General features: G+C 26.1%; 1 protein-coding gene across 1 annotated transcript in view; it reads right to left on the bottom strand.

Annotated features, from left to right (window-relative positions):
- LOC119674847 (roundabout homolog 2-like) overlaps positions 1-1,394 on the bottom strand; it is a 70,603-nt gene extending 69,209 nt beyond the window's left edge. The window contains exon 1 of the mRNA XM_038086004.1: positions 1,373-1,394. Coding sequence (XP_037941932.1) covers positions 1,373-1,394 — 22 coding nt within the window. The remainder of the gene's footprint in view (positions 1-1,372) is intronic.
- Positions 1,395-26,368: the final 24,974 nt, after the last annotated feature.

A 26,368-nucleotide genomic window follows, 5' to 3' on the forward strand; every position in this document is an offset into this window, starting at 1 on the left:
GAAAGGTGATACGTAGACAGAAATGCTAACAATGTTTCAAACAACTTAATAGAACACAGAGATGACATAAGAGAACACTTCCAAAGTTGGAGAACAGTAACGTCGAAAAAAGACAGATTAAAATCGCATATCAGTACCTCCAAAAACCCAATGTGGTACTGTTGTAGGAGCCAACAGTGACAATGTAGAATGGAAGGACAATCTACAATATGTGTGCTTATCACAATATATAGATACTTCACGTGAAGGGCATACATTGAACGTAAGAGAGCTTTTCAGTTAAGTAAGTGGAGTCGACAGATCTGTCAAATTTCTTTAACTCAACTGTATGAATTTAGTTAACTTTTTATGTCTTTAGATTTCTTGCAACGAATGTGGTAGTGAAAAGTCTGTAACTCCCAAATAATGGACAGTGGAAGGATATCTGCTAAACTACCGCTGCAACGAATCACAGACCAGGCTAGCATACATACGTATAGTAGGATGGCGTAAATGTAATAGTGCTCTGGAATACTTATAGAGAATTACTTAAGCTAACATCAACAATAGACTTTACTGAATACGTTATTGTTCAGCTAACTGATTTGGTAATGCTTATGAAAGAGTGGTTGTACCTAAGAACATGTTAAAACTGGGTCTCATATTAATCACAGCTCAATGGATTGGATTCAATAATAAAATATTTCAACTGACTGAGAGAATTGCGGAATAGTAAAAAAATATTTCTACTAAACTCTTAATACATTATTATTGATTTCACGTGAAATTTATCTTAAAATTAATCTTAAAAAGAATAACTTAACGTGGTTATGCACAGTTTGTCTATATTTTAAATAAATTTTAATATAAAAAATTTATTTCACTTTATTTTTATATTCTAGACTATATGTAAAAAATAGAATTATTTTGCCAAGAATATTCTAGTACTTCGCATTAATTTCCTTTTAATTTAATGCCATAAAATATATTAGAGAGGTCTTCAACTTTTTTGAAGTAGAAGTATATATAGCCTTTGCCAGTACATAGTTAAGTTAGATGTAAGCTATCTTTAATATCCTTCCAAGCTCTGATATTGCTTTCGAAAACTCCTCCCAAAAAAACACTTCATAGAAAGAGATTAATTTCTCTTCACTTACTGGTAATAGTTCTCCATATTGAAGAACCTTAAATAAATCTGCTACCTCTTGAATCGCTTTTGATTTCATCTGTAGCTTAAAACTTAAAACTTAAATAATATACACGTTTAAGTATTTGTCTACTACTTTCTACTGCAGATAGAATTACTATATTTAAGACCTTTTCTCGCCATTTTATTCTTGAACTTCATGTTTTCAATATCATATTTTTTATTGGTCTGATATTTACTCTTTACCTGCATCTTCCTTTGCATACATTTTGAATAAACTTACAAAAACAACTGCCTTACATGCATAATGCGTTTTATTTTGCCATTTTTAAATATATCAAGCACGTCGTGTGAGTTATATTTTGTTTTTCCTGATGTTTTTATTTTTAAGGCAAAAATAATAGTTATTTTTGCTTATTAAAATAAAAAGCAAAGTGTAAGAGTTCTTTTTGTGTGGAAAGATAAAAGGCACGTTAATAAATATTTCTGAAAAATATAATATGAAACAAATATTATTATTATTTTTTGTATAATTATTATTATTATTTTTTTGTGTTTTTTTTTTAATTGCGAATGAAAAGAGTTATATGTTGATATTTATTTCTATAATGATAACTGTTACAGTCCCTGCTTTATGTCATAAATTCTAAAGATTTCCTAGCTCTATTCAATAATTGACTGAAAATAAAAAGTTTAACCGCACCATTTTTTTTGTAAGAAATTTTATACATCTTCCAAATAAATACTTCTGATTTAATGACAATTTTATGAACTTATCGAAATAATTTTCAAGATACTTTCTGTTCATGGGAATTATTTATAAGAAAAACAAAAAAAAATTGAAAGTAATTTTAGGGTTCTCTGTAAGTGGCAAAAACGCAGTTGCTTTTTTTACTGGGAAAGTTATAGTTATACAGTCACTTATCAAAATAAAAAACACTGTCATATTATATATAAAAAAAGTAACTTTTGACACACATAATTTTTTTTTTGGCTATAAAACTTAAATAATAACAGCACGTGCCTCAAATTGCTAAAAAGATTTAAGCAATTGTAACTTTATATGTGCTGTAGGGGTAGGTTTTTTTGAGGGGTGTTCCTAATGACCTATAAAATATATAAAAATTGCTTAAAGTTTAATACAAGCAAAAAGTACTATTATTTTACATACTTAAAATGCATACGAGGGCTCATATGCTTTCAATTATGAATGTCACATAAAATTTATGATTTCTGTAGTTTATTTTAGAAGGAAATTTCTTTAACGAATATATATATATAAACTCAGCATAGCAAAAGTAGTAGATATCTCACAAATATATCATAGTGCACACTCCATACCATTATGTTGCCAAATTTTATTAGTTTTGACCAATTGACCAGCACTTGATGGCACTTAAAATTCTTATTAAAATGCACTTCTCTACACTTAAAAGGCAATAATCGTAAAATTTTACATTTACACTGTGTTTAACTACATTTATTGATATTTTAAAACTTCCTACCCAATGCAGTCAGTATTTATAACATTATGTAGCTATATATGTATATAGGGAATATATATATTGCAGCACATACAGTATATAAAGGTACGATTATTTGGCCATAATGTTCACATTGAACATTAAAAAAAGATATTAAATTTTTAATGAAATTCACTCTTCAATATGAAGTGTAAATTTAACTATAAAGGAGTAATTTTATAGCAGCAGTTTATATTCCACACTCCAATTGTAATATCGAAGTTTACAAGCCATTTTAGGACTTGGCAAGTGTTTTGCATATAAAAATATAAAAATTATTATTACTTTGGAGAGACCAAGAAGCTTTCTGCAAACTATACATAGCATTTTACATATAATCCCAGTGTCTTATCAGCGCCGGTCATAAAACATAATAAATATTTATATGAATTTTATTAAAATTCAATAAAAACTTCATTAGAAGATAATTTCAGTCTGAACAATAAAAATTTGAAAATTCATTTAAATCAATAAAAAAAAACTTTATGAGTACTTCAAACAAAGCATATCTCTCAAGTCTATCGTGTCAAGCACCGACTAAAATTAAGTTTAAGTTTGATTTTCATTAACAATAAGGAAAAAAAATCACATTAGAAGCACATAAATTTAATTTTTATGACTGATCATACTTGTGAGTTAACAGCCTGTTTGCTTTTAGAATGCATTAAATTTTAGTATTATATTAATGGGAACCTCTTCTATCGTAGGAGCTAAAGTCAAAATGCCACTTAATGACATTGGCGATGTCACAAATTTGATAAAAGTTTAATAGTTTCTAAGGCGCGGGAAATAAAACCTAAGTATAGTAGAATTATAAGTGCACTTAACACTTATCAGTGCGGTGTAGGAAACTTATCGTTAAGCAATGCTTGGGAAAGTCTTTAATCTTAACCCATCCTACTTTGCCCGCATACACTTTTACACTTCAAGCTGTAGTTTATTAATTTTCCTCTTCTCATATTTTAATAAATAAGTTTTTTTTTCATGTTTTATTTAATAAATTTTAAGTGGTCCTCAAAATTTGAATTTTTTGAATTAAATTAAATTTATTTTATTTTTGTTCCTATTTAACTTTGTACGTTCACAAATGATTTTGTTTTTCAATGAATTTTCCAAAGTTTTTCAATTTCATTTTCCACATGGCGTCTCCAGCGCTGTGGGATATTTGCCACTTACAGTGCTTGTATCTGCAGTTTTTTCTCAACAAACTCGACAAACATTTTCTAAAAATTTCCTGACTACAAACACACAACATGAGAGCAATAAAAATGTTTAAATTTATTATTATTTTCTTTAGCAGGATTGTTGAGGTTAAATTTATTTGCTTTCTAACAAAATAGAACCGGATGACAGAAGTGTTTATTTATAAAGTTTAACTAAAATTAAACATTTGCTTTAAAACTTTATTTTAATAAATAATTATATTTAGTGGCAATGGTTATTGCATAAATTTATACATTACATATACATTTACATTATGTACATTTAATTTATTTATATAAATCAAAGAACACGACGGAAAAATTAATTAAAAAATAACTAAACTGCAACTTCTAATAATCCCATGTTAAGCAACGGTAACGCAATGGAGCAATAGAGCTCCGTTGACATAGTCCGATCGCCACATTTAGCTGACCCAATCTATAGCAATACATTACAAGAAAGTCTGTTTTTAAAGTTTTTACAGAGACTAAATTTATAACCCATATTTTTCGGAAAATATATATCTTTTATAGAAATATAAATAAAAATATATATTTTTTGTCGAAATATATATTTTTATAAAAATATAAATAAAAATATGTATTTTTTTATATAAACATAAATAAAAATATATATTTTTTAAAAAAATATATATATTTTATAAAAATATAAATAAAAATATGTACTTTTTTATATAAACATAAATAAAAATATATATTTTTTATAAAAATATAAATAAAAATATATATTTTTTATAAAAATACAAATAAAAATATATATCTTATTTAAAACAATACAAATAAAAATACTTTATTAAAAATATTCATTTTTTATAAAAATAATAATAAAAGTATTTTTATTAAAAAATAAAAATTTTTTATACATAGATAAATAAAAACCTTTTTATTAAAACATATGACACTTGCAGTCCAAATAAATTATATACAGACTATAAACTAATTAAATAATTCGATTATTTCCTAACACCTCTGTTGATGTGCATTTGGCAATACTCGAAACAACGTTGTATGGTGAGCCAAATTTTAATAAATTAACCAACAATTTTTTTTGCTGTCTTTTTATTCTGATTTGAACACAAACTGAACAGACTCTTACTAAACAAACAGACTCAAAAATATGGATCCAAATTTCAATTCAAAATTCTTATACCCAAATCAAGTTTAACTCAAAGAAATTTTGTGTGATACATAAGCTAACTAAATTTATTTGGATATTAGAACCACGGTTGCCACTTATGGTACTTTAGTACCAAAATTGGTACTTTTTTTTTAGTTTGGTACTCATGTTCAAAAGATGGTACATTTTTGACGACCCAACTTTATTGTGGATATTTCCAATTAATTTTTTTTATAAATGCAACTTTGCACTATTTTATATTTTGTTCATTTACAACACTATGAAAAACACAGAACGAAAAAATAAAAAGGTCCAAAAAAATGTTGGACCTTTTTTTACAGAAATGGTACCTTTTTAAACCAATTTTGGTACAGAAAAAAATTTTCAAGTGGCAACCGTGATTAGAACTAATAAGCTACATACATTTTTTAAATATGAGAATAAATAAGAGAAACTAAGCTGGAAAATCCGATCCACGATATCTTTGCAGGGTTGATCAACATTTTGCACTTTGAGATATTATGCTGATAGCAAAACGTACATACTCCATCTAATCAACATATCAATTAAGAAGGACATTGCACCATACCATTAAAAACAAAAAAATAATTTTTTATCCGAATACAATCGTTTCATTTTTTTTCTGTTATTAAAAATAATGAATCCCAAGTTCTTTTGTTTTCAACAAAAACATATTTCTTCCAAAAGTCTACGAAATGAATACAAACATTTATTGCATTTAATTATAATTACATTAAAAATACAATTCGAAGGTATCAGTATGATATATTTATTGAAGTACTTTATTGAACTTAATGAGAATTATAAATAAATTTTTTTTTAAATTAATTTGATCACTATATTTCATATTTAGGAACAAATATTCCATAATGAAATAAAATTGTTTATAATTCTCATTAAGTTTAACAAAATATTTACGTAAATATGCCATTCTTATACATTTGATTTGTATTTTTAATGTATTTGTGATTGATTACATCCAATAAATGTGTTCATGGTGTGGATTTTTGGAAATGTGTTTTGTTGAAAACAAAAATACTTAGGATTCCTTTGTTCTTTTTTTTTATATAACATATAAAAAATAAAACATTCCTATTCATTTTAAAAATATTTTTTGGATTTTAGTGCTGTGGTGCTATATTCTTCTTAATTGATATGTCGCTTATATAGTTTTTGCTATCAGGATGTTATCTCCAAGTGCAAAATATTGATTAAACCAAGTAAAGATATCATGTCGATGCCAGCTTTTGACGCTTCAATTTTGCCGTGCAAATATCATAATTGGATTTTCGAACTTAGTTTCTGTTATATATTATTATATTTAAAAAATGTATCAAGGCAAAATATATTTTTTGTTGTTATTTATATAATAACAAATATATATTTGTTATGTAAAAAAAATCTCAATGATCCCAATGCTATAAGAAATCTCTCTAGTAAAAGTCTTATGTCATTCCTATGCCTCAGAAGTGTGTTTGAACCATAGTTCATACAGTAAGTGTGAAATTAATTTAACATTTTTAAAAATATCTTAATTTAGTGTTAGGGTAGATTTTGATACACCTGGGAACTGGTTTCTGGATCTCACTTAATTTATTATTAGTATGAAATTTAATATCTTTTATATTTTCTTTTAGTTAACTATAAAGTTAGGAACTTATTAATACCTCAATGCATTAAACCAATAATGAGTTCATTACCATTATTATAAATCTATAATTATAACAAATTTTGCTAATTATAATATTTATAATACTATAAATTTTATAGTGTTAGACTCACAATTAAATCAATTAAGATTTGTATTATTTTATGTAGATAGAAATTACTGTGTATGCATATATGCCTATAAATCCTTCTTCAGTAACTATTTCAACAAATGTAAAAATATTTGTTTCTATTCCTTTAAACAATGTGGTATATAAAGTATATATATAGTTATAAATTTAAATAATATAGTATTTTTAATTAATTTATATTTTTTGGCTGGCATTATTCTTATGAACTGAATTAGTTGTTGTTAATTTTTAGACTGCAATTACAATGTCTTGAAATCAAATCCTGTCAAATTCGTAGGAAAGGTTAACGTTTTAGATACTTGCACCAATGCCTTACTTAACGCAGTTAATGCAGTTTTGTCAATCTGTTGTTGTTGCTCTTGTATAGACGTACATTATTAGAAAAAATTGCAATTTAGAAAACCCATCAATTAATAGTAACAAAATTTTTAATATTTAAAACACTTACAACCTTAAGTTACTTTAATTCAAATCGATGACTTAAATATTCAAGCCTCAAATAAGAAGTCTGGAAGTTTATTTCCATAAAAAACCAATAACTTAGCATATAATTTTTAAAATAATTATACAAAAATTGCAAATTTTACAAAAAAAATGCAGTATTTGTCTTTAATTAAATTTTAACAAAACTAAAGTAATACTTTATATAACTCGACAAATAGATAATTATATAGCAAAAATTCAGAATAAAGAAAAGGTATATAATTACTCCAGCTTCGTGGAAAACTGCACGCAATTCCAAGGTAGTAAAAGAAGGCGTTCGACTCATTTACATGAGAAAATGTTGAAGTAAAATAAACACAAATGCAAATTAATACTTGCTTAAAAAAAATATTAATTTATATACATACTTTATATATACATATAACATAAAGAAGCAAAGTATGAACTACATTTTTTGCTATTTAAAAATTTAATTCCGAAAGATGAGAAGAAAAAACTTTTCATTTTACTTAAAGTTCATTTAAAATTCGTTAGAGCGAAATGTGAGCTGAAGTGAGTAAAACAAATTAGTTTCAAGGAAAAAATTGGTCAGAGCAGCTTTTCCGGTAGAAAACATTCTCAGAAGAAACTAATGTTATTTACAATATTTAAAATAAAATAAATTAAAGAAGATTGGAGCAAAAACCAGGACATGGAGGCAAAAAGGTCAGCATTTTCTGTATGGAGTTGTTTTTCGTATAATTTTTTCTCTTATATTTTTGAAACTTAAATGCACCATGAAATGAGGAATTTTTTTACACTTCCACAAGAGTATTAACAAACTTTATCTAAGTAACTATTATGTTTGTGGTTCATCAATTTAAGTTTCTAGTACAGAACGGAAAAGAAAAGATTAAGCAGAGTAAAGTAGAGAAAATTGCACAATTAGAAAACCAATATTCATAAAAACTACCAAAACTAATTAGTTGAAATATATTGAAAACTTTACCGTAAATTTGTAATAATATTTAGAAATTTCAAAACTCCAGCAAAGTATTGACAAGATGCCGAAGTTTCCCTTTTGACTTTACCGAATAACCATAATTTACAGTTTAATGAGTTTTCAAAATCTTCACAAAAAGTTTTTCAATTAAAAAGTTTAATTCTAATAAATTTAAAAATAATATTATGTTCAACAAAAAATCATATTAAATATCATATTAAGAGGAAAATATTTGTGCCATATAACCGAATTGGAGTAGTCAGTACTGTTAACCACATATTGTACAATTACGCTGAGCTTTACCATTGGTATTATTCTATAAGTAATATTATTAATTAAGAAATTTATAAAGTTTAAATTCAAATTAAACGGTAACATGGCAATATTGAAAATAACAAAGTGGCTTTATCGAGAATCGGCGCCAGCACTACTTAAGGCTTAAGTAGGATTAAGTATCGATAATAGGTATTATGCAACGGCATACATTAGGATGACATAAATAGACTACATATGTTAAGATAATTGTTAGTTTGAAACGGAGGCTTTCATCACTGAAACTTTTTTTATTTTCTTCCTTCTATATCTGTCAACGAGCTCAGTCCTTGTATAATCTTCAGTTGAAAGATCTTCGGTTTATTCTATATTACGAGCAAATTTGATAATAGTTTTTTAAAATTCTTTCGGTGTGCTAAGTCCTTTGAATCCTGCATGAATGGTGGTAGTAATTTACAATATTTTTTTACAATATTCAAATGTGTTTCTATTAATAAAGAATATTTACAAGCAAAAAAGAATAATATCAAATCAAGGTGTAATAACCACTTGATCTATTAGTTGTAAGGAAGAAATTATAAAGTAAGATATTTTAGCAATAGTGTTCCTAAGCCTAAGTGTCGTTTTTACAGATATAATTTGTAATCTGTTATTTGTAATAATCCCTTGATCTATTAGTTGTAAAAAAGAAACTACGTTGGGAGACTCTAATAATCCCTGTATCTATTAGTTGTTAAGAAAAAATTACATTTACATTTAGATTTAACAATAAGTATAAGTGTCGTTTTTACAGATATAACCTAAATCTCAATACTTACTTAAGTTACGTGTAAATTTTCAACGTTGCTATATTAATTCATACTTAAATCAGTTGACTATGAAATCGATTCTAACATAAAACTTAATATATGTTTAATCAGAGAACCACTATCCAGAATTATTTAACCTGATTACTTGCTACACTAATGTGTTATAAACACACGTATGAATATTAGTAGCTAGCGGTACCTATTTAACACCTCCGCAAAGATATTTAACGTAATAACCTGCTTAAAATTAAACTGCTATAAACAGCCGTACCCATATTAATGGAAAGCAGGGCCTATTTAAAACCTCTACAACTCCACATCACATGAATGTATATAAATGTAGTCACTTTGAGTTCTAACTACGGTCATTATAATATTTTCTTTAAGTAGCCATTGTCTTTTGATCAGGACATCTAAACCTGCGTGCCCTGGCTGTCATGTTACTAGATATACACTTTGGGTCTGATGCTTTAAGGAAAACTGACACATACCAGTCATACAGTATTAAGTGGTATCAAATGGATTTTATTCGCCTTTTACGACAGGTAAAGAAATTTCTTCGGCTCTCTTAAAAGAGAATAACACAATTACATAGCAACAAGGTTATGTCTCTACACATTATTGTGAATCAGTGCCAGAATCTATGTATCTGGAATATTGTCTGATATCTGGGATATCACATAAGTTTAGGGCGAACTGTGTTGGTGTTGATATATAATAATTAATAATGATTTGGAATAATAGAAATTTTTAAATATCTGGAAGAAACTTTAACACTCTTATATATAAATTTTATCTAAATTATTAATTAAGTTTAATATACTTGGCTAATTTCTTTTATTACGCAAAGGAGAATTTAATTTTTATAAATTAATAATTTATTATATGTTATATATTATTGTGTATATTATATTATTATTTTATTAAAAAAATTAAAATTACACGTTTGTTTAATATGTTTTGTATTCTATATTTCGACTCTAATTGACAGTCATCATTAGGATCAGGATGTCATGTTTTTGGTTCCATTGTCTATATTGTACAACGGTGATAAGCTCGTTCTAATTTAAAAGGTACGGTAAGTGCTTTGTTTAGTGTCTTTAATAAAATAAAAAGTGACAAAAAAGCTGGAATTTAAGCACTGAAAGTTTGTGCAGCCTTGGCTATATGTGAAATAGCATGATTAATCATCGCTTCTAAATTTACAGGCACAAGTTCTAAGCCTGACACTTGCAGTCCAAATAAATTATATACGGACTATAAACTAATAAAGAAATGCAAATATATCCTGATGATGAGTACTTAGCAATACTCGAAACAGTGTTGTATGGTCAACTAAATTGTAATAAATTAAATAAAAATTTTTGTCATTGTCTTTGCTTTGCTATTCGAATCCGTTTAACTCTTAAATAGTTTCTTTTTGTTATAAAGACGCGTCAATTTCAGCAAGAAGATAATTATATAGCAAAAATTAATATAAAATATTATTATTTTATATTTATTATTAAATTTAATGATCATTTTTAAGTTCTTAATTTCATTTTTGCTTTAATTTATTATTTATTTAATTAAATTATTATAATTTACCATGTGCTCATGCTTTTAATTCACTTTTTTAAGTATGCATAATTTACTTCATGAGAGAAGTCTATATTTTATAGTCACTTAAATGATTTTATATGTTAGTATTTAGCAAACGTACTTATAAAATGAAACTACATTTAAGGAACATGAAAGATACTTATAAATTATATCAAAATAAATCGTAAATTCAAATAAATGAGCAGACAATGAAAAAAAATGATGCGTTAATTGAATTTATATGCAATTCCTAATTGGCCAATTTACAAACAACAACACTTCAGATTTGGTAAGTACAAAAATAGGCAAAAAAATACGAAATGTATCTTGGCTACTCTTGCAGTCAACGCGGATTTCACGTACGAAAATAACATTTAAACGATGCGCGAATTGTATGGAAAATTTAAATATATTTTCAGAATACCAGCACGAGACTGCCATAAAAATTGCAGAGTTGAAGCAAATGCAAACAGATGCTACCAACAAATGCGGTGAAGGAGCTCGGAAAACTACTCCACATAACAAGTAAAATAAATAATATCCAAATGAACCACAGAAATCGCAACTACTTCATTGCAGTTGAGTGCCACGCGAGGGCAACAAGCCAAATTTTGATATATCCACTGATATATCCACTGAAATATTGGTGCTTCGCAGAATTTATAGTAGCAAAATGACTCATGAGATTCTTTCCACTGATGAAATATGGCACATAGAGCAGCGGCGGTGCACTAAAACTTTGGAAATAAAAAAAATGCAGTGCAAAAGAAGTTCTAGAATAAAAAATAAATTCTATCTAAAAGTGAATAAAAAATAAAAGTTGAAGTCGAGATGATGAAATTGCAACACACATGAGTACTGAGTTCTTCTTCTTATTTAATTTTATATATATTTGATATGATATTGCACAGAATCAGAATAAAATGTATTTAAAAGTATTTTACAAAACTTTTAGCAGTTGGCATAAATGCACAAAACTGTCATGCAATGCATTTGATGCCAGCCAATGTGCAGTTTGGCATTAGTTTCTTTCGACAAAAAGTCTAATAGAACATCAAGTTGGGAAAGAGTTTTTGATATAGATTCATGCTCGTATATACATAAGTACATATGAGTACTTAAGTTAAATTTTATGTTACCAGAAATAAGTATTTTAAATTATGTCATATAAGAAAAGTGCATTTTATGGCAAAAAAGTAAAAGTTGCAGTACTGGCTGAGTGCCAAATTTATGTGCTACTGTAATTTAATCATATAGAGCAACGTTTGCTTGGCACAAATATATATGGATACATATGTACTTAGTTAGATACATATGCATTTAGTTAGTTAAAGGCGTGCAGTGTAGATTCAAATTTAAAGTTAGCTAAGTTGTAGCAAAAATTATATAAATACAAATAAAAACTAAATTTATATCAAACCAAATATTACGAAGAAACTTCTTTATATAACAAACTAGTATATAGTAATTATTTTCGTCTTTTATAATTACAATAAAATCTCTTTTTTTTGAAGAAGAAATACTTAGGTGTGAACAACACCTATAACGGCTTTACAAGAGCAACAACAACAGATTGACAAAACTGCATTAACTGCGTTAAGTAAGGCATTGGTGCAAGTATCTAAAACGTTAACCTTTGCTACGAATTTGACAGGATTTCATTTTAAGAAATTCTAAAAATTAAATTAAAAAATAATAACTAAAAATACTATATGATTAAAATTTATAACTATATATGTAAGATGGACATATATGGCAACCCTGGCGATAACGGAACAGGCAATTAAGTTGATGACGTTGAAGAGACCAATCGCAAAGTTGTCAAGTCGGTCGTCGCAGCAGCATTTTGTTCTCGTATTGGTTTTTTATATAATTGGTAATTATTATTTAAAAAAATAATGATATTAATCCTATCCTTTGCATATATATACTATATATCCCAAATTGTTTAAAGGAATTGAAAAAAATATTTTCACATTTGTTTAAATAGTTACTGAACAAGGATTTATAGGCATATATGCATACACAGTAATCTCTATCTACATAAAATAATACAAATCTTAATTGATTTAGTTGTGAGTCTAACACTATAAAATTTATAGTATTATAAATATTATAATAAGCAAAATTTGTTATAATTATAGACTTATAATAATTGTAATGAACCCATTATTGGTTTAATGCATTGAGGTATCAATAAGTTGCTAACTTAATGGTTAACTAAAAGAAAATATAAAAGATATTAAATTTCATACTAATAATAAAATCAAGTGAGATTCAGAAACCAGTTCCCAGGTGTACCAAAATCTGCCCTAACAATAAATTAAGATATTTTTAAAAATGTTAAATTAATTTCACACTTACTGTATGAACTATGGTTCAAACACACTTCTGAGGCATAGGAATAACATAGGACTTTTATTAGAGAGATTTCTTATAGCATTGAGATTTTTTTTACATAACAAATATATATTTGTTATTATATAAATAACAACAAAACATATATTCTGCCTTAATACATTTTTTAAATATAATAATATATAACAGAAACTAAGTTCGAAAATCCAAAATTTTCGCAAAATTTAAGCGTCAAAATGATATCTTTGCTGGTTTGAACAACATTTTGCACTTGGAGTTAACGTCCTGATAGGAGTAACTATATAAGCGACATATCAATTAAGAAGGATATAGCACAACACCATTAAAATCCAAAAAATATTTTTGAAACGAATACGAATGTTTTATTTTTTATGTTATTAAAAAAAAATTCTTATAGATATATAAAAAAAAAAAAGAACAAAGGAACCCCAACTTTCTTTGTTTTCAACAAAATATATATCCAAAAATATACACAATGAATTCGTACATTTCATACATAATTATAATTACATTAAAAATACAAATCAAAAGTTTAAGAATGGCATATTTAAGTATACATTTTATTAAACTTAATGAGAATTATAAAAAATTTTATTAATTATTTGTTCGTTATATTTCATATTTTGGAACAAATATTCTATAATGAAATATAAATTAAATAAGATAATGCATTGCTGAAAGACTTCCAAGTTTATTTAAATGGATTTCATATAAGAAATTTTGTGGCAGAAAAAAATTTAAAACAAATGTTAGTAAGAAATCGCGCATATTTAAATTACTATTATTGTTTGACTCTTGCATTTGAAAATAGTAAATACTTAAGAATTAATAATATATAATAATTAAATAATAATTAAAAATTAATAATTGACAGTTTACACATTTTCTTTTAAAAAATTTGAATTTATTTAAAAACCAATTTAAAAAAAATATTATAAACATTTCTTTTTCACGAATTATAAGCGTTTTGTTTTTATTTTTAAGAAAACATATGTTCTTCGTTGATGCATTTATTTCGAATTCCATTAAAATACTATTACAAATGAAGTGTGTTTAAATAAGATATTTAAACATATTTATTTAAATTAGATGAGAATTATAACAACCTTTTTTATTATTAGAACCATTGCTAATATTTTTTATTTAGCAGGAAGTTTTTTGTAATAATATATAAATTAATTAAATTAATGAATTTTTTATTCTTAAGGACTTTTATACTTAAATTTTAAACTTTAAGTGGATTTGGTATATAAATTTGTTGGATCAAATTAAATGCTTCAAAAATATTTAAAAATACTGCAGAGACATCAATTATCTCTATATACATATATATATGTGTATATACAAATAGATGTATCTTTATATAACTAATATAGCAAATATAACATTAAGAAAACGTATGTTCTTGAGCCATTTATTATTATTATTTATTATAATCACAATAATTTGATTGTTTTTATTTAACACTGAGTCAAGATGAAGTATATCAGTACATTTCAGTTACTTAATCTTATAGTACCACTAATTGTTAATGTCCACCCAAAATCATACTTTTTATTCAGCTAACTTATTTTTTTCAAATAATTTCACTTAAGTTAAAGGCATTACGTGTTCACGGTTAAAGGATGACATTTAGCTTAAAGAAGCAAAGAAACATGTTGGCATATCTGTTTATATAACACAAAAAACACACAGATTCAAACATAAATAAACGATTTTTTGACACTAATCCAACACTGTCTCAAAAAAATTATGACTTTAAAGAAATGCTTCTGAGTAAACATGAACATGCGAATGCCTATAAAAACTGTCTGCATTATAGACTTCAGAATGCTTTAGTTAAAATATATATCTGATATTAAGGATCATCTTGAGATAACGTGGCTTTTTTGACTTACTGTTTTTTAACTTAATTTTCTTTAATATACTATATCCCGATAAATCTTAGAAATCGAAGAACGGTACAGAAACGATTAAATATATCAGAGTTTACTTAATACCATTTTTAAGATACTTCCTGATATTATTTATAATCGTTTTAGAATTTTACGGGTTTTTAAATTACAATTTTTTTCAATAGAACGCCTCGCAGTCAATATTAAAAATGGAAGACAAAGATTAAGTATTCCAAAGTTCACTTAGTACTTCCTTTACTACTCTTCTTGATATTATTAATAATAATCTTGTGATATAGCGGGCTCTGATTTAGCGATGACTTGAGCTTGCGATAAATATTAGAAATATTTGTGAGTTTACTAAAAATATGGAACTGGACTACAATATCCTACGCTCTGCCAGAATTTAACTTAGTACACTACTCACTGTTCTTTTTGATATTACGAATCACTTAACAAGTCTTCTTAAAGTGTAGTTCTAAATAAAAAAAAAACAAAGAAAATAAATCTGTTCAAGTAAACTGTTTTAGTATTTTTATTTTTTTATGGATTAAAGAAAAATCTTTATAAAAAATATGAATAAGTGACCAAAATACAATGGCGCACCTTTCCAAACAGCTAGAAGAAATTTATTAACTGTCACAGAAAGTAAAAGAAAAATAAATCCACAAGAAAGCAGCAAAAGAGTTGCCAGAGTATTGAAAGCAGTTGGTTTTTTATTTGTTGATATCCTGTGGCGTACCATAAAGGCGTCAACATTTATTATAAAAATATTTTGCTCAAATTGAATAAAAAAGTAAATTTCCTTTTTTCATACAATAGAAATACTATATGAACTAACCTAAAAAAACAACTAAGAATGGAAATATCTCTCATATATAATAGCAAGAAAATATAATAAATACTTTATGCCCTTAAGCCAAATGTACTTGATTAGACGGACCAGCATGCAATTATGTTACTTTGTAGGAAAGTGTTACCTTCAGCGTTTCTCCTGCTGCTGATGGGCACAATAATTGTATGTGAAGCACATAGCATACCAACAGTAATAATAATAATAATAATCAATTTTGCTATGATGATTATAAAGCATCCTAAGGAAATAACGATAATAACTATAAGTGTTTCCATAGAAGCACAAGTTCACATAAACCGACCTATACGACTATACATACATATCCACTAATGCCAATACAAAAGCTAAGTTTACTAAGAGCCTTAAGAGATGACAAAGTGTTTTGTCAAGAAATTTCAGTGTACATATAAGTTTTTGCTATTAGGTCAGCAATAAAATGAAATATCCTTGGGGTTATTGTAGCCAACAAGACCATTCCATTGAATTCAATATAATTGGAGGCACTTTGTGTCAAATGCATTATAACAATATAAGTAATGAATAAGTGAATAAATGAATAACTGAATAACTGAGAAAGCAAATGAATGAATGAACTTAGGCAAGTTTGAGTTAAGCAATTTGCTTTTGTTATAATAAGGATTATAAACAATAAGGACTCTATATAGCATATATTCACAGTTCTTTATTTGTACAATCAATGGTGTTGAATGTGTACAGCAATTATTTAAACTAAATTAAATAAATTTATATGTATTCTGTAAATTCTTACAAATAAAACTATAATTCTTTGTGTTCACGTAAAAGCTTAAATACACAAGCAATCCTTTTCAAAGGATTCTAAGGATTTGCAACTATAAATCATAATAAAGACAAAAATTGCACTATTGGCAGTTTAGTTATTTACATGGATAAAATGCATTTTATCAGCAAATATCTAATCTTAAAATCAATTCATTTTAGTAAATGTGCAGAATTTTACTATTAATTAAATCATTTAATTAGTTGCAAAGTACATAAATTGTAAGACGATAATCATTTCAAACTTTAATTTATATTATCTACTGATATATCATTTCATTTAGTTTACAGTGAATGTGATGTATTCAAGCTGAAAATTCGCTTTTAAAGCGATGAACTTAAGCTGAGGAATCTGTACTTAACATCCTAGTGAATTTTCATGAATTATAAATGTATTTTAGGGCATCTTAAATTACCTTTGTTAATGTATGCAATGTAAGTAAATATGAATGTGTAACTAAATGCATTGTTAATGATTTCACATATCTAGTAATTCCCACACAAAATTAATTAATCCCCAATGTATACATGAAATAATAATTATTTCAAAGCGAACTGAAATTCACATTTCAATAAGTGAAATCAATAGAGAATAAGGGATTGGCACACGGTGTCTTACAATGTATCTACTTATAAGTCTTCTTAAATGTTATCAAACTATTATGCATAATCATGCAACTATTTTTTATGGTTTTTTAAAAAAATTTGATAGTTAAATAAATAAAATTATAATAATTATACTTAAATCATCCATAGTTTGCATAATGATGCAATGTAATCATTTAAATGCATGTTCAAAAACCTCTATAAAAATAGTAACACTCTTTACACTATTTCTAATCTAGGTACTGATGATATATAATTACATACACAGTATTCTAGTTTAGATTGCAAAGTTAAGTTGCGTTATTATACACCTATCTGTGGATATTGGAAAATAAAACAGATGACGGTAAGAAAATAAATGAAAACCATTTTTCAATAGTTATATAGGAGCTAATAGTATACTGCAACAAACAGAACATCGTTCTATTCTATAACCTACTTTACTGTACCACAATATATGAACTGAATATCGATCTGTTCTACGTATATGACCTACATTACTGTACCATCATATTTCAACTGAGACATCGATGTATTCTATAACCTACGCCACTGCATCTCAATATATACGTATAATCTACGTTAGTCTAGCATAATACTACAACTGAATGGATTTCGAATTTTCTTATAAGTAGATAGGAAGAATACTAAATTGCACAAAAAATGATAAAGGTAAGATTATGTGAATCTGTCTGGTTGAAGTCAAGTATGAATCTATAGATTCCTAGCGAGACTACTTATTATGTCGATAAGACGAGACTTAACTTTATTAAAGATGATTTGCTAGCATCTATCGATTTCGAATTTTCAAATAAGTATAATTGTATTAATACTAAATAGGCACACGAAATTACAAGACTTTTGTTTGTTTAATCTGACTATTAGTAGTTTTTACTTATACCTATATATATATAGCAATACCATATAGAATTATACCTTTATATAGATTTTGTAGTTTGTATTTTTTGCGAATTTATAAATATGCACACGAAATTACTAAACTTATGTTAGTTCAATCTGGCTGTTAGTTTTTTTTACTTATACCTATTAGTTCCTAGCAATACCAGATAGAATTATACCTTTATGAATATTTGGTAGTAGGTATTTTTTGCAATTTTGGGAAATATCTAAAGCTCTATTCCTAAAACAGAGTCAACAAGCACTTGGTTTTTAGCACTTTTTAAAACGTTTTTTTTTGACGAAATTTTGGTAATATCACATCACAGATTGTGTATAGAAGTTTTAAAAATTAAAAAGTTTTAAAAAGTTTTAATAATGACAAAGATTATTAGACCTAAGATAATATTAATGTAGCCCACAACTGTCATGTAAATTTTCTTAGCGCTAGTACTATTTATTAATAATAAAAATAAGTTAATTTCTACAAAATAAGGATATTTTAAACTGATAAGTAAATGACGTTGACTTTTCTTTATGCATAGTTTTTTCATTTACATTGCTCCTAAGTGGTCTCTTTTGCTATTAAGAACCACCTTTCACGCCTGGTTCAGAAATATAGCAACTTTATTGCATAAGTTTTTCGATAACCATTCATATTTAATTTTACTTATTGCTTGGGAATTAGATTCCATCTAACTGTTAAAATGAGTGCCATCTAACTGACTATATCCTGCGAAAGGATTTAACTTGGAGAACTGATACTCGTGTGTTTACAAACTAAGCAATAAAGCTTAGTACCGCCTTTTCAAAGGGCACTGGAAGGAATATATAATAAAGCTACTATATTTCAAACATTTCTTTAACAAATCTAAATTTTTTGTTATATATTTTTTTGAATTTATGAAGATAAGCCTTTAAAATGATTGACTTCTAGAAACTACTGTATCACTAACTGACTCCCATATTTCCATACTTACATGTACATTACTTTATATTTGGTCTGACTTAGGAATATAATAAAGAATTATATGGCAAATATTTACTTGACAAATCTATATTGCATTTTGTTTATTTTTTGTTCCATTTATTATTTTATTTTATTTTATTTTATTTTATTTTATTTTATTTTATTTTATTTTATTTTATTTTATTTTATTTTATTTTATTTTATTTTATTTTATTTTATTTATTTTATTTTATTTTATTTTATTTTATTTTATTTTATTTTATTTTATTTTATTTTATTTTATTTAATTTTATTTAATTTAATTTTATTTTATTTTATTTTATTTGATTTTAATTTATTTTATTTTTTTATTTTATTTATTATTTTATTTTATTTTAATTATTTTATTTTTTTATTATATTTTATTTTATTTTATTTTTTTTTTTTTTAGTTTATTTTATTGTATTTTATTTTATTTTATTTTATTTTATTTTATTTTATTTTATTTTATTTTATTTTATTTTATTTTATTTTATTATTCCTTATTAAGATTGCTAGGTCTTCAAAATAATTAACATCTAAAAACTAATATGTTCACTAACTGACAAACCCTACTTTATACCTTATATACATATTTATTGTGGTATTAGAAAATAATATTGCAATACTCTTACAAACACATTCCTGCCAGTAAATTTATTATTTATTTATTATATATTAAAATTTATAATTTGCTAGATCAGGCAAATGTTCAACCCTACTATCAGGGTTATCAGTACCCAGCTACTGTCTCTTCAAATGTACTTTAGCAAAATAATGTAGCAACTAGGTATGTTGCAAACATTTTCCTGACAGTTTTTACAGTTCTTTATTTTGTGTCGGCTTTAGTAAGAAAAAATTAAGCACCTATATTGCTAACATTTTCTTGACAATTTATATATTTTATATTATATTTTTGTAGTTACTTAATAATGTCTGCTTTGAAAATATGGATGGAGAGTCTACCATATTGTACCATATTGCTAACATTTTCTTGACAATTTTTATATATTTTATATAATATTTTTGGAGTTTTTTAATAATATATATTATACACATTTTTTGACAAGTTTATTATCTCTTGTATAAAATCAATGATAAAATTCAACTTTTTGTATATAAAGTTATGTGTACGGTTTTTTTCAGAATATTTTTCATTCCATTGACATAAGCCACAACTTTATTTAGTAGGTCATAAATCTTACACATGATAATTTTATTCACAAAACTTATTTACCAACTTCCATTTCAACTTCAGCAAAGTTTCATACACAAAGAAATCCGGTACATACCTGAAAAGAAAGTAAAGAAATTTTTGAGTTAATGCAGTTTTATCATTTGAAGTTTTAAATGCTCTTATCTCGTTAAACTTAAACAAAAAATGCCAATTAAATTAAAAACAAATTATAAATAAACTCAGAAAAAAACTTGAAAATCTGAAAATCTTTAAATTTCAAACAAAGTTGAATTCACAATACAAATAAAGTCAAATGATATCTTATCTCCGGAAAAGTTATATCAAAGCTCAGGCAATAAAATGGAAAATTTACGCCACTGCAACTAAATACAAAGTAGATTAAAAGGAAATCTGGTGCCACATGTGAGGTGAAAAGGGGGCTCATGTCCAAATTATCTGAGGAAAAAAACAGAGGAAAGAGAAAATGTTTTTATTTTGTGTTTACTTAAAAGTAAACAAATGGACAAAGTTTTCATTTGAAATACATTATCTCAACTTCTTCGCCGGGCTTTATTATTTCGTAATAAATAAACAAAAATCAAAGCTGAAAAAAGCTACAAAATATCAAAAAACCAGAAGATTTCTCGAAATAAAAAACTTGAAAGGAGTGTGGAGAAAAGTTCAAACGTAGCAAAAACCATTAATTTTCTTCAATTGTCAACTGGCGGCTTAGCGTTTAATTCCATTCAAGTCCATAAATGTAGTGCATTTTGTAGAATTTTTATTTATAAGCAAGCATTCGTACACGCTTTGCACTAATAGATGGATGAATGGATGAATAGATAGAAGAACGGATGAGCGAATAGACGAATGGAAGCATGGACAATTAGTTTGAAGTGTATGGGCGATAAGAGAAAATGCCTCTTGATAAGCGCCTAAGGAGAATTTTTAGTCTGTGAAGATTTTCGTGATTTTCACGATTTTCATGATTTTCACATTGACAAATTAATACTCTGCAGTCGAATTTAAGACAGTTTAGTGCAAGCTAATTCCGGCTTAACTTAATATAGCACCACAACTCAGCTCGAAGGCATAGCACAATGTCAGATAAAAATTTCTTTCTAACTTTTAGAAATGAGTATCTTGAAGACGGTCGAAAAAACAAGATAAGCTGCTAATGGATTTATGTTTTGCATAAATTTTAATAAGATGTCGATTAATTTTAAGATTTATGGTATTAATCTTCTATTAAGAGAAAACTAATGTAATCAATAAATATGAATTAGTTTTAAATTAATTTAGTGCCATTGATATTAAATTTATACAGAAATCTAAGTTGAAAAATTTTAGATGAAATGTTCAGATAAAATAAATTAAACAAATAATATAAATTATAAATATATATAATATAAATTATAATAAAAAAATTATTATAAATGTTTTAAAATAAACAAGATTTAAGGAATTATTATGACAAAAAAACAGATGAAAATGCAGTAGAAAATAATACTAAAATCTATTTTTATTACAATAGAGTTGAGTTATGCATACACTAAAAATACCTCAATCTGGTTAGACCCACAGTGACAATCCATCCACAGGTAAAAAACTATAGAAGGTTTGCTACTCGCAACCGAGTCTTTTGAAGATTAATGCTCCCTTAAAAACATTTAATCAACCATTATTAATTTCGAGAAGGTGTCTAACACATAACAAAAGAGTAATTGTTTCAGACGCACTATAAAAATAAGGGCATTTGCTCTGTTAAGGATATTCATTCACCAAGTACCAATACACGGACGAAGGCGGTGAGGCACTGAGACAGATAAACCATCTGAAAACAATTTTAAATTTGACAAAAAAAAAATTGCAGTTCTTTGCCCTTAAAAATATTTAAACAAAAAGTATCAATATAACACAGGAGTCCAACAAATACCGAAGAGACATTGACCCAGACTAACTATGGAAGTATAATCTAACATTGATCTAAAAATGATTAGCTGTCCGAAATCGCATTCGATCTCTACTCTCTTAAGAACATTCAAATAACCATTATTAATTTAACGAGGACATCCAAAACATACCTGGAGACACACTAATCCATCCATATCTTAAGTTTATTTAAACTACAAATATCAATATAATGAGAATGCCCAAAAAAAACCAGAAAGACACCAACGAACTATAGTAGTGTTGTTTAACACTGAACAAAATAGTTTCGTATTTAACATAGAGTCTGCTGAAGCTTTTATCTCCCTTAAGGATATTTAATCCACTTTCACCATTGCTAGGTCAAAAAAAATACATAATTCGCACGAACTGTAAAAGTACAGTAAATACACAGTAGTGAATTAAGAAATATATATTATAATATTTATAATATAATAAGTAAATTAAAAACAACGACATTAAAAATTAGAAGAAAGCCAAATAAATTAGACCTAGAGAAAAAAAAAACAAAATAAGAAAAATAAATATAAACTAAGGACCTAATTTAATTAAATTTTTCTTCTACAGAAAGTAGCTTTAAAAATTAAAAAACAATTAGTTAATAATGATAATTGTTATAATATATAATAATGGATAATTAATACTATATATCATATTGGATAAAAACGTTTGAAGCCTAAAAACTGAGTCCGCTAAGGTTTTTTACTTCGTTAAGTACATTCGATGGACATATATTAATATAATAATGACGTTCGAAAATATCTGGAAAGGTACTAAGCCAGAGAAATTACAGAAGTGCAGTCTAACATAGGCAAAGAAGGATTTCGGTACTGAGTCTGTTGAACATCCATTTTTTTAAGGAACATAGAAGGATAAAAAATAAAATAAAATAAAATAAAATAAAATAAAATAAAATAAAATAAAATATAATAAAACAAAATAAAATAAAATAAAATAAAATAAAATAAAATAAAATAAAAAAAATAAAATAAAATAAAATAAAATAAAATAAAATAAAATAAAATAAAATAAAATAAAATAAAATAAAATAAAAACAAATAAAATCTTAAATTGCAGATTAAAACAATTTAATAATATTTTTTTATTAATCAAATGACTAAATCTAATAAATACTTTCACTAAATTTAAAGTCCTACCTAGGATTCTGTGCGAGAACACCTAAAATAATTACGAATAAATCTTGCCTACTTTGATATAAAAAGTAACCACAATGTGAAATAGCACAATGAATTCTAATAAATGTAAGGATTAAAATTTTGGTAGAAATTAGTACCAAAATATAATGACCTGTCCAACACACCTGGTACTGCCAAAATTGTGGCACTTTTAATTTCTAAGCAACATGCATTAATATACGTTCTCATTTCTATTTTTTTTGTTTTTTTTTTGACTCCTACGGACTTTAATATAAACAACGTTCCAGATTTTCTAGGTTGGCAAAGTATTTTTAGAAGCACTCACCTTAGCTTGTATAAGCGAATATGAAAAGGATACAAAAAACTACTATGTGACATAGTGAAATAAGCAAATAGGACGACACTTTCATAAAGCTTGACACATGCACGCATCAAAAAGGACAAAATCTCATTTGTTAGCAACTTAACTTATAAGCAAGGACAACACTATTCACTGAAAGCAAATATAATGAATTTGGGTCATATAGACTTGAGCTTGTGAACAGGTGAGAAAAAAAATACCCAAAAAAATATCAAAAAAAAAAAAAAACAGGAGCGTACCTATGCTAAAGGCAACCACAAAGGATATGCGTAATTTTGTGTTTGTGCTTGTTAAGTGCTTTAATAATTTTCCAGCTGAGCATCTAGTTTTGTTAGAAAAAAAAAATAATAAAAAAAAAAGTGAAATAGTAATAACAAAAACTCTTCACTATCCTTTTATAGACACTAAGAACATACAGAAAAAAATATTAAATTCATGTGTTAGTGTTGGAAAATAATCACAAAAGCAAACATGCAGTAAAATTTATCATTTGTCACAGGAATTAAATGGAAACACGTAATTCGGATAGGTGATATTTTGATAGGGAATTAGCAGGCCTGCCACAGCTGACTTTAAGCACAATGGAGTGCAAAATTATGCTAAGTAAAATGGTTAAAATGCCAGCATATCAGAAAGTTTTCCATTAGGTCGAGTAGAGTCAGCAAGTTTATACTACCATAAGTGAAGGAAAATGGCTTTAGGAGTGTGTAGTATTTGCGATAACCCTTTTCATTAGGATTAAAGCACATGTGAGTTACTCACAGTTTTTGTTATGATTTATTTCAATTTTATTTTTTTTTGACTTTTGTTAACATAGGAATACACACACTGAATAGAAATAAGCCTATTTTAGAGGATTTAGATGCCAAACTATAGTGTGAAGACTAACATGGAAAAACTAACAAGTTGTGGAGTTCTTATTAGAACACAAAATAATACGTACTATTATTGCCTGAAAGATATTTAAATCAAGGATGAAAACAATGTGATTATGTCTCTTGTTAAAATAAAATTTATTTTTTATGTATTTATATTCGATCACAAATAAAAATTTTTCCTAAAAAAATCAGATGAGTAAATATAAAAATAATATAAGCTTCTTGAGTAAAAATTTTCTTTTCATGACTTTCTAAAAGAATTGAAAATAGAAATCCGCAATTTTTTCAACAAAAATACTAAGTTTAAGAAGACATATAACCCACCACACAATAAGTTCAAATCTTACTTAGACTCTCATATTTTAGAGATTTACTTAAAAAACGATTTGTCTTTGTTCTCAAGATAATTTAAGCAGTCATTTATCCATTAGAACGTAAACCTTTTCGCTGAAGTCAGCCATGCAGTCAGAAGCTTGAGCTACTATCTATACCTTATAAACCAATGGATTACTAATCACAACAGCTATTACGAAAATATCGTATTTTGCAATGAAAATAATAAATATATTACCGCGATATATAATGTTTCCTGTTAATAAATATAACGATATTAACATAATAATAATTTTTTTTAATTTGTATACTACATTTTAATATGTTCGGAAGTCGGGCATACTACTCTGACAACGGACGATTTGACGGTGTACAAAGCATTCCGCCTTCATTCTACACAACAACAAAAAAAAAATTAGTAAACTTACTATAATATCAATTTATTGGGATTGCTGTCGATCTAAATATATCTTCCACATACTAAAAAAAATATTAATTCTATTCCGCCGAGGAAAGAAATAAAAATATTTGTATGAAATATAATATTCCCCATAATATATTTGGTATAATATGGGTTCACTGGGATTACTGTGGTTTCGAATATAGCGATCGAGCGTTTATTAAAAATAGTCAGATTGTTTATGTTCTTCTATAAAAGTAATAAATACATTACTACCAAAAAATTGTTTCTTTTAGTATATCTACTACAATATCGGTTCTAAGATTAAATGTGATTTGAATGAAGTGATCGACAGTTCTTCACAATAAAAAAAAAGACAAAAAATATTTCTTTTCAACTATTATCATACATACTGGTATTCATACTGATTAAAATATATGAAATTTATTAAAAAAAGGTTTATTTCTATTTTATGGAGAAAAGAAAAAACGTTTACGAAGAATTTAATGTTCCGCATAATACACTTTTTAGGTTATCAATTAACTCGGAAAAAGTAATGGGAGCTTTTATTCAAAAAAAAATATTAATTCTAATCTGCTTTGATTACAAAAATAATATTTATTATTTATGTAGAATATTTACAAATATACATAAGATAGAAAATAATGTAAAAGTATTACGACAGATATATTGTCTCCCTTGATATACTGTAATAGTATTAGTTCTCTAAAACAAGTGTCTAAGAGTTTATTAAAATAAAACTCCACATTACTAATTCCATATATAATTGTTCGA

This window comes from Teleopsis dalmanni, chromosome 2, assembly GCF_002237135.1.
Source record: "Teleopsis dalmanni isolate 2A chromosome 2, ASM223713v2, whole genome shotgun sequence".
NCBI classification, from domain to species: Eukaryota; Metazoa; Arthropoda; class Insecta; order Diptera; family Diopsidae; genus Teleopsis; species Teleopsis dalmanni.